The 10,800-nt window shown below is 44.0% G+C and overlaps 1 protein-coding gene across 4 annotated transcripts in view; it reads left to right on the plus strand.

Moving 5' to 3' along the window:
• The window catches only part of ETV6 (ETS variant transcription factor 6), a 260,443-nt gene extending 255,257 nt beyond the window's left edge, over positions 1-5,186 (plus strand). For 3 of the 4 annotated variants that reach the window (XM_032159640.2, XM_058441973.1, XM_058441974.1), the window contains exon 8: positions 524-5,186. In XM_032159640.2, coding sequence (XP_032015531.1) covers positions 524-629 — 106 coding nt within the window. In that variant the 3' untranslated portion in view covers positions 630-5,186. The remainder of the gene's footprint in view (positions 1-523) is intronic. The other variant, XR_009214392.1, reaches the window with a different exon arrangement.
• Positions 5,187-10,800: the final 5,614 nt, after the last annotated feature.

Below are 10,800 nucleotides of genomic sequence, written 5' to 3' on the forward strand. Positions count from 1 at the left end.
TCCTAGACTTTTTTTTTTTTTTTTTAATAATTAGGATTTCACTTTGTCACCCAAGTTAGAGTACAGTGGCATGATCATAGCTGACTGCAGCCTTAACCTCCTGGGCTTAAGGGATTCTCCCACCTCAGCCTCCCAAGTAGCTAGGACTACAGGTGCACACCACCATACCCAGATTTTTTTTTTCACTGGTAGAGGTGGGGTCTCGCTATGTTGCCCAAGCTGGTCTCAAACTCCTAGGTTCAAGTTATCTTCCCAACTTGTCCTCCCAAAGCACTAGGATTATAGGCATGAGCTACCATGCCTGGCCCTAGTCTTTTTAAATAATCATTTTGCCACTTTTTAGACAGTCAGAGAAAGGAGTACCTTTTCCTAATTTGCACTAAGTTAGCATTAATCCCGGGGTTCAGTAGCTCTCCAGCTGTATAAGATGATGGAGCCTTTCTTTATATACAGGCTAGAGTTCAGAGTGAAGACAGCTTTAGGAAAATGGAATCTCTTAACTCCTCCACTTCTTCTTCCAAAGGTTTATGAAAACCCCAGATGAAATCATGAGTGGCCGAACAGACCGTCTGGAGCACCTAGAGTCCCAGGAGCTGGATGAACAAATATACCAAGAAGATGAATGCTGAAGGAACCAACAGTCCACCTCAGCAGGCCAGCAGCCCAGGGAACCCCTGCCCACCAGGATTGCTGGAGGTGTGACGGAGCAGGCGGGCTGAGTGGAAAAGGAAGTGACCCAGAAATGACAGGGACACTTCTCTTGCAGACCAAGAGGGACCCTGGAGCACCTTAGACAAACTACCCAGCACAGGCGGGGCTGGAATTCTGGCGGAGGGCGTGAGCCTGGGACTCGCATGTCACGTTTCCTTCTGATTTGGAATCTCTCCATCTGTAATTCCTCACCCTCACCCTTCCACCGTTGTTAGTTTCATGGTGTTTTTGTTTTTGTTTTAAGAACATGCAGTTTGACTCTTCATCGTTCATCTAGGGGAAGACATCTGATGTTGTTTTCCTATGGAAATATATATCTATTATATATATATTTTTTGCAAATCTCACAAAGTGCGGCAAGCCCAGCTGGTCAGGAAAGAGAATACTTGCAGAGGGGTTCAGGTTCCTCTTTTTCCTGCCACATGGATCAGGTTTGTTCCTGTTACTGTTGGGTCTTGGCTGAAAAAAAAAAACGCTTTTAAAAAAGATAAAATGAAAAGGAGAGCTCTCTTTTTCTCTCTCTTGCTCTGTTCTTCCCTTGGTCCCCTCTGTCCTCCCTCCCTGCCTGCTATTGAGATTCAGATACCTTCTAACAGCATTCAGCCTCTTGGAGAGCCTTGGGGATTGTTGGCACCTAAACAGAATCAGTGACCTGGGTGCTTTGTGGCCAGCAGCACAGAATCAAACCCACATCCCAGCACTGGGCCACCCATGTGAGGGAGGCCAAAATCATCACAGATGCTGCTGTGCTGCAGACAGATACATGCTAGTCCAGAGAGCCGCCCGAGATGGCTGTGAGAACCATGCGTCTAAGACGTAAGATAAGGATGGAAGGTTGTCCAAGTTACTTGGAAGGCCTCGGCAGCTTGGGATTAGCTTAGGAGCGCTGCAAAGTGGAAAATATGAAAAGATCACACAGGCCCAGCAGTCCAGAAACTGGGCAAAAATATTCTGCGGTGGGGATTTGTTTTTCCAAAGCAGGTAACAGGCCAGTGAGAAAGAAAAACTCTCTGCTCCATTCCAAAGGCCATCTTGTGGTCAGTTTCATGCCCTCGCCTGATTTTTTTTTTTTTTTTTTCAATTCCTAGCCTTTTTTAAAGTTTCCTGGTCTCCACTGGACACAGAGCATTGGAGACAGAGGATCCCAGAGGGCAGTCTCAGTTGCAATCAGTGTTTGCCCAGCCTGGGCAGACAGGAAATTCCTCGGATACATTATTTTTTCTTTCTTTCATAGCTGTGTCTCAGAAAGGACCCATTTATGGCTCTTTTTCACCTCAAAATAAGATCGATGGTATCTTGTAAAATGAGGGTAGTGCCACTTCTTAGTATTTTTGATGATAACAGATATTTTTAGAAAGCTGTTTTAGATTTTTTTTTTTTCCTTTTCTAGCCATCTAAATTGACTCTTCCAACATAGGTCTCAGAAATCCAATATTTGGAGTACAATTTCTTTTAATCCAGATTAGACCTGCCTTACAAAGCACCCCTTCCTTGTTCCCCTGTGTTTCCTCCACTCAGCTGGGGGAGAAACTCACAGCTCCTCCGGGATACATATCTGCCCTCAGCAGCAGCTCCCAGGTGAAGTTACCAGACCCCTGGGCTTCTCCCCAGCCTTTTCTGAGTTGAGTCAGACATGTAGAGTTTGGGTCACACAGGCAAGAGGAATTTTCCCTCGGCCTTACTGACAAGGACACCAACCTAGGGTGCAAACAGATGGACTATGGTTCAAGGACACTGGAATTGAAGAGCTGATCAAGGCTCTCTTCAGCCTTGCTCTGTCCCTGCCTCTTATCAGAGCACAGGTAGACACACGGGCATAGCTAGCCTGCTCCTACTGTCACAGGCGCCCCACCATTTGACCTTCCGGAAGGTCAGGGACCTTCTACGTGAGGCGAGTGGGTCTCAGTCTGCTTGAATGGTGATGAGATTCTGCCGGATCTCAGCACGCTGCAGGTGTCTTTTGAGAGCATTCAGTAGGACATGGTGATCCCTATTTCAGCCTCCAAGATGACTGGTATTCTCTCAAATGCAGAGATTAAGCCAAATACCTGATGTATTGTGAAAGCCACTGATTTGACGAATGGAGAGAAAGGGATTTTTACTGCATCCGTCTGTCTGAATACGAAATCAGAGACCAGGGCATGGTGTTGCTAGGATTAGAGCCTCTCCGTCTGGCCTCTTCACCCAAATGCAAGAACTCAGTCTCTTACTATTCACAGAATCTTAACAGTTGAATTATGGAGGGAAATTCCCTTTTGCCCCAAGCGTTTCTATATTTAAAGCAATATCCCAGGAGAATATGTTAGACTTAGGATGACACCTTCAGCCACTTGAAGAAGAAATAGAAGGCGCTCATTCCAATATAGTCTTTATTTCCCATCCAGATACAGGTTGAGCATCCCTAATCTGAACAGTTAAAACCCCCAAATGCCCCCAAATCCAAAACTTCCTGAATGCTGTGACACCAGGAGTGGAAAATTCCACACCTAACACCTTTGCTTTTTTTTTTTTTTTTTGAGACGGAGTCTCGCTGTCACCCAGGCTGGAGTGCAGTGGCGCAATCTCGGCTCACTGCAGGCTCCGCCCCCCGGGGTTCACGCCATTCTCCTGCCTCAGTCTCCCGAGTAGCTGGGACTACAGGCGCCCGCCACCTCGCTCGGCTAATTTTTTATATTTTTAGTAGAGACGGGGTTTCACCGTGTTAGCCAGGATGGTCTCGATCTCCTGACCTCGTGATCCGCCCGCCTCGGCCTCCCAAAGTGCTGGGATTACAGGCGTGAGCTACTGCGCCCGGCCACCTTTGCTTTCTTATGGTTCAATGTACACAAATTGTTTTATACAGAAAATTATTTCAAATATCATAAAATTACCTTCAGGCTATGTGTATAAAGTATATGTGAGCCATAAATGAATTTTGTGTTTAGACTTTGTGTCCATCCCCAAGATCTCTCATTTTATGTATATATACAAATATTCCAGGATACAAAAAAAAAAATTTAAAAATCCGAGACCCAGAACACTTCTGGTCCCAAGCATTTCAGATAAGGGATATCAATCTGTGCTACCCATAAGGATTTCATAATTCCCCTAACTGCAAATGTCCTCTTCATTTGTTCTTTATGAGAAAACCCGGGTAGTGCCAGCACCTGGATACAGTATTTACGCCCTGCAGACCCTAAAGATTTCAGATTCAATTAGCAAACCTTGATGAAGCACCTGCTGGACACTGTGAGGTACCCAAAGCTCAATCAGCCATAATCCCTGCTTTCAGAGTTTCTATTGTACCTGCCTAATCCACCCAGCGTGACTCATTTCAACACTAAGTACTAGGGGTGTTGTCAGGAGACTAATCTGAAGTCAGGAGAGGAAAATGCAAAGGATCCCTGCCATGTGATGGATGTGCACTCTCACTTGGATCTTGAAGTTCTCGTTCCTACATCTCAAGCTAGCCAGGCCATCTCCTCTGTATCAGAAGAAAGCACTGGTAATTGGCTAGACTGGCTATGTTGAAGGTAACATGAACTCTAAGATCTTGACCCAGGGCGACTTGGTCTTGCTTAAGGTGGCATCACCAATGTTCCAAATCCTTTGGGGAGGTAAGGGTGTCCCCACAGAAAAAGAGGAATAACAGACCAATGGATTTTCTCCTTTCAACAGTATGTTTGGAACCCTCTGATCCAATGTCTTTTGATACTGATCTCTTGTCCAAATGAGAATGTCACTTTAGCTGAAATTCAAATGGCTGTGACAATTTACCGAAATGATGACGTAACCACCATTCCCACCTTTCACTGCCTAGGCTCCAAGTCTGAATACATTTTTGAAATAGGAACTCCCTTTTGCAAAAGAAGAAACCTGGGTGTCAGGGAGGTGAAGTGACTTGCCCTAAGAGCAGACAGCATGCCAAGAATGAAATTAGGCTCAGGATCCAGCCTGGTTTCACCCTGTCTGGCCCATTCCCACCCAGGAAACTGAGGATAAAAGATTCGGGAAAAACACACCAAGAAAAAGGGGCAGTTTTCTTTGCCCAAGCATTTGGTGCTAGTTAGAGGCTGTTCACTCTCTCCTGCTCCTCTTCGGAGTAGAAATAAAGGCTGTGACACAAGGAAGCCAGTGGGGTGGGAGGGGGGCATGATAATCCCTGCCTAAAACCCACAGAAGACTAACCTGATACTCTTTTGACCCAACTGCATCAACACTAAACAGCTGCAGACCCCCTGAATCTTTCACACATGCCAAGTGAACATTCTTGATGATTTCTCTTTGTGACTGCAACCACCTGCAAACCAGAACGAATCTACAATTTCCTTCCCTCCCCCTTTTTGTTTAGTTTCTAATCTCTTGTTTATGAGGTGTGGGGTTTATAAGGGACTGAATCAAATGAATGTAACAAAAAAGAAACAAAAAACAAAAAAATGCCTTTTCTCAGGGCCAGTGAGTTGCAAATAATTTTTAAAGAAAAGCCTATAATTACATCATCTCAATAAATTTTTTATAAAAAAAAAAAAAACCATGAAGTCCAGAGTCTCTGTTTTTAATAATATGAAATGGAGTCAGACAAGGTGCTCCGATGAGGTAAATCCTGTCTCCACTCAATTATGGCATAAAGGGCAGTCATGGTTTTTCTCTGGCAGGAAGTCTCTACTGCAGGGCAGTCTGCAGGCGATCTTTAGACAAGTGGCACCGGAAAGGTCAGAGTGAAGCATTCCAATCTGAGCAGCTGCCACAGGTGGAAAAATTACCAAGAGGAACCCCGATCAGAGATGTTTGGGTCCCATGCTGTGGTGAAGGTTTATTAGCTCACTGAGAACTTAGCAATGCCAGGTCCTCACACAATAGAATTGCCCCTTAAATCTGCTGAGATCAGAGGTCTGAGCCTACAAGGTGATGAAGGCATAAGGGCTGGGATAGATCCTATGACTAAATACAGGACTGTAATGACCTAGAAGGTCATCATCACACAGCTCAGAGCCAGTCCACATGCTCAGAATGTCCCAGCCAACCTGACCAACAGAGCCGCCCACCAACCAGTGGGCACTTGGGAGTTCAAGATCAAACATTCTGCACTTGACCAGAACCGTCTGCCATCAGAGGTGGGTGGAAACAAGGGGAAGAATGGAAAACGAAGCAGATGCATTGCTGTTGAGCAAATTGGACATTGGTTCGAAATGTCTTAAGAAATCAACAGTCTCTGAAAATGGTAGTTTACTTTTGTATTTAGGTTAACCCAGTTACTGTGTATCCCCTGAGAATGATTGCTGAAATTTGGCCCTATATTCTATATGATCAGAGCACAGTATCAAATAAGGGTCTAGATATTTTTTTTGTGGTGCTAAAAATGCATTCGAAGCTACTATTTCTATAATGCAGCATTAGAGAACTGCTAGAAATGCAAAATATCAGTTCCCACCCCATAAACTGAATCAGAAACTTTGGAGCTGGGACCCAGCAGTATGTTTTAACAAGCACTCTGGCGATTCTGATGCACACTAAAGTTTGAGAGTCACTGCTACCAATTTCTTCATCTTAGTATGAAGGAAAGCTTGTAGCAATTTAAACAATAAACTCAAAATAATTGATGACAACTAATTTGCATTAATAGTACTCACACACAATAACGCTGCATTTTCCTAATGGTAGATACACTGTGGAATGAGGCTAAGTGGACACAGAATCACATACTAAAGTCATCGTCTTGTTTTCTCCAAACCTTTTAAGCAATCAGTTTGCTGTAAAGATGAGCTGTTTTAAAGGGTAACTCTAACAGCTGACCTGCCTTTGCAAATTAGAGCACAGCAATTTATCCACTTATGTCCACTTATCTGCCTAACCAGCCTGATCTAAAAAGAAAAATAAAAGGATCATTCTCATCTGCTAACTGACCTTGGCTATCTGTCCCCGGAATTATTAAGCAGAGCCTGGATGAGCATTTAGCCAGGGCATTTGCAGAGGACTCTAGAACCACTGAGCTAGACCAGTGCCTCTCAAACCTGAAAGTGCTTATGAATCATCAGATGATCTCAGGAAAAAAAGCAGATTTTGCTTCAGTAGTATCTTGGGAAGTCTGGACAGAAGATCTGTTCTTCTACCCTACTCTCTGGGTGGGGCTTGAGGTTCTGCAACTTTTTTTTTTTTTTTTTTTTTTTTTAAGATGGAGTCTCGCTCTATCGCCCAGGCTGGAGTGCAGTGGCACAATCTCGGCTCACTGCAAGCTCTGCCTCCTGGGTTCAAGCAATTCTCTGCCTCAGCCTCACGAGTAGCTGGGACTACAGGCGCCCGCCACCACACCCAGTTAATTTTTTGTGTTTTTAGTAGAGACGGGGTTTCACCGTATTAGCCAGGATGGTCTCGATCTCCTGGGCTCGTGATCTGCCCACCTCCCAAAGTGCTGGGATTACAGGCGTGAGCCACTGCACCTGGCCGAGGTTCTGCACGTCTAAAAAGCTCCAGGTATGCTGATGGTGCTGGTCCAGGGGCCACACTTTGAGTAGTGAGAGGGCAGTCTCCCTTCAGACCCTGAAATGCTGACTGTAAGCAAAACTGACCGAACCCCTCTTTTTGTTGTTTTCCTCTGCTAATTCCTCCCTAGAATGGTCCCTGGGCCCAGTCCTGCTCTGTGAGAAGTTTGCTTGTTCCCTTTCCGGGCAGCATCAAGAGTAAACAACATGATCAAAAGCCTCTTCACCAAGTGAAGGAACAGCTATTCATGTACTGGACCTTCATATACAGACATTCATAACCAGATGCCTCCTGTTCATCATTTTCTTTTTTCTTTGAGACGGAGTCTCGCTCTGTCGCCCAGGCTGGAGTGCAGAGGCACGATCTCGGCTCACTGCAAGCTCCGCCTCCCAGGTTCACGCCATTCTGCCTCAGCCTCCCGAGTAGCTGGGACTACAGGCGCCCACCACCATGCCCAGCTAATTTTTTTGTATTTTTAGTAGAGACGGGGGTTTCACCATGTTAGCCAGGATGGTCTCGATCTCCTGACCTCGTGATCCGCCTGCCTCGGCCTCCCAAAGTGCTGGGATTACAGGCTTGAGCCACAGCGCCAGGCCGCCTCATGGTCATCATTCTTATGGGAAGTAATGAGAATTCCAAGCATCACTGCCTCTCAGCCTCTAGAAAGACCAGTCTTGGTCACTGAAAGCAGATAGAACACTAACAATGCCATTCTTGATGTTCTAAATGGCATAGATAGGATGGATGAGCAGATCTTCCATCCAAACAGTCCCAGATGTTGACATTAAAATCAGATAATCCTGTTTGTTAGTACTTAACAGATTCACTGCTTTCTTATTTTTTTTTTTTTAATTAAGGCCTTCAGTCTCTGCCAGATTAAGATGATAGATTTTTGTTAGTAAAAACCACTAAGGAACATCTGCTTAATCTCTTCCGAGACAATAGAAGACTATTTCCTCTCCCCGAACCTTCTTAGCAATGGCCTCCTGGAGTCCTCTGAGATGTTCATGCATTCTCCCTCAACCAGAATTTTGGTCATGAGATCCCATATCAGACCATCCACCTGAGTTGACCTTTGCTTCCTCCAATGCCTCTGGGAGAGCTAAGTGCTATCTCGGTGCCCCAGCTGCAAGCACTTCTATAAAAGCAACTAAATGCCTCCATGCAGTGAATTGCTCATGTGTGTCTGTCCCCTACTAAAGCTCTCTAAAGGTATTTTATGCACATTTTTACTACAGCCCCTTGCATGGGGCTGGCACAAGGTATATGTTAATAAGTATTTTAAATGGGAGTGAAGTCAGAGAAACTCTTTGTGACCTTAATTTAGCAAAGATTTCTTGAATATGACACCAAAAAAATCCATAAAAGAAAAAAATGGATAAATTGGACTTCATCAAAATTAAAACTTGCTCCTCAAAACACACCATATTCAGAAAATGAAAAGATAAGTTACAGACTGGGAGAAAATATTTGCAAGTCATTTGATAAAGAACTTGTATCCAGGATAAACTTCCACAACTCAATAAGATGAATAACCCGATTTTAAAATAGTCAAAAGATTTAAACAGACATTTCACCAAAGAATTTATAGAAATGGTTGTTAAGCACACAAAAAGATGCTCAACATTATTAGTCACTAAGGAAAGGTAAATTAAAACCACAGTGAGATAACACAACTCATCCACAAAAGGCTATAATAAAGACTGTCAATACCAAGTGTTGGCTAGGAGGTGGAAAAACTGGAACCCTCATACATTGCTGGTGGGGATGTAAAATGGCACAGCCACTTTGGACAACAGTTTGGCAGCTTCTTAAAAAGTTAAGCATAAATTTTTCTTATCCAAAAAAATTCACTCTGAAGTATCTTCTCAAAGAAATGAAACCATGTCCACACAAAGACTTATACACAAATATTTATAGCAGCATTATTTTACTTCATTTTGAGATGGGATCTCACTCTGTTGCCCGGGCTGGAATGCACTGATGCAATCACAGCTCACTGCAGCCTGAAACTTCTGGGCTCAAGCGATCCTCCCATCTCAGCCCCCTGAGTAGCTGGGACTACAGGTGTGTGCCACACACTGGCTAACTTTTTTTTATTTTTTGTAGAAACAGGGTCTCACTATGTTGCCTAGGCTGGTCTTGAATGCCTGGACTCAAGTGATCCACCTGCCTCAGCTTCCCGAAGTGCTGGGATTACAGGTGTGTGCCACTGCACCTGGCCCAGCAGCATTATTCATAATAGATCACATATGTGATCCTATCACTTCGAGAGGCTGAGGTGGGATGATCATTTAAGCTTAGGAGTTCAAGACCAGCGTGGGCAAAATGGTGAAACCCCATCTCTACAAAAAAATTTAAAAATTAGCGGGGTGTGTTGGCACACACCTGTGGTCCCAGCTACTTGGGAAGCTGAGGTGGGAGGATCGCTTGAGCCCAGGAGATTGAGGCTCCAGTGAGCAGTGATCACACCACTACACTCCAGCCTGGGTGACAGAGGAAGACCTTACCATTGATACATGCAATAACATGAATGAAACTCAAAAACATATTCAGTTACATAAAATTTCCAGTAAAGGCAAATCTATAAAGACAGGAGGAGATGATCGGGAGTGGGGATTGAATAGAAACAAGCAAGAGGGAACTTTTGGAGATAATGGAAATGTTCTAAAATTGGATAGTCATGATGGTTGCATAAATCTATACATTTACTAGAACTTATTGAACTGTACCCTTATAAAGAATGTGTTTTAAGGTACATAATTTTACTTCAAAAAAGCTGTTAATACCAAAAAAAAAAGAAAAAGAAAACAATCTACATAAATCAATTCATGCTGGTTATATGGTAAGTGGGACTGCTTCAGGAGCTGCACATAGGACTGAAATAAAGGACTTATAGAAAAATATACTAATAATATAATATACTAATAAAAATGAAACATTAAGAGAAATTATGACAGCAAGAAATCAATTACATTCTGTTCATCAATGAACCTCCCCAGGGCTAGGCCTCTCAACAGTCCAGGGAGTCTGAGTAAACCACGGCTTGCTCAGAAATATTTTAAACTATGGACACTCCAAAAGGAACCCCAGAAACACACAGCCCTTGATGGCCACCCCCTGCCAGCATCAGGTGGCTCCAGGCAGTTGTATAGACAGCGGCCCTAATTTGAACTGGCATCCTAGGATATTGGAAGATCATTTGATGCTCAGACTCCAAGTCACAGATTCTTAAAGCTACACAGCAACATAAAGGCCATCTGAATCAGTAGGTGTTTGGTTGTGTTATGTGTGGCCCCAGGGCTTCCCAAAGGGGATAAGGAGTAATGGGGGGCAAATGCCTCAAGAATGAAGCTGGGAGCCTGAGAAGGACCCAACTGACATCAGAGGATGGGAACAGCAAGGAGGGAGATGGTTTAACACACCTGTGGGCTATTATTCTTCAACTATGAAATTAACATCTATTTAGTTGGGGTAAAGAGCAAATTATTTTTTACTAACAAAAATGATGAGACTTTTAGCCAGGTGTGGTGGCTCATGCCTGTAATCCCAGCACATTGGAAGGCCAAGGCAGGTGGATCACAAGTTAGGAGTTTGAGACCAGCCTGGCCAACATGGAGAAACCCCATC

Source organism: Hylobates moloch, unplaced genomic scaffold (genome assembly GCF_009828535.3).
Source record: "Hylobates moloch isolate HMO894 unplaced genomic scaffold, HMol_V3 SCAFFOLD_8, whole genome shotgun sequence".
NCBI lineage: Eukaryota > Metazoa > Chordata > Mammalia > Primates > Hylobatidae > Hylobates > Hylobates moloch.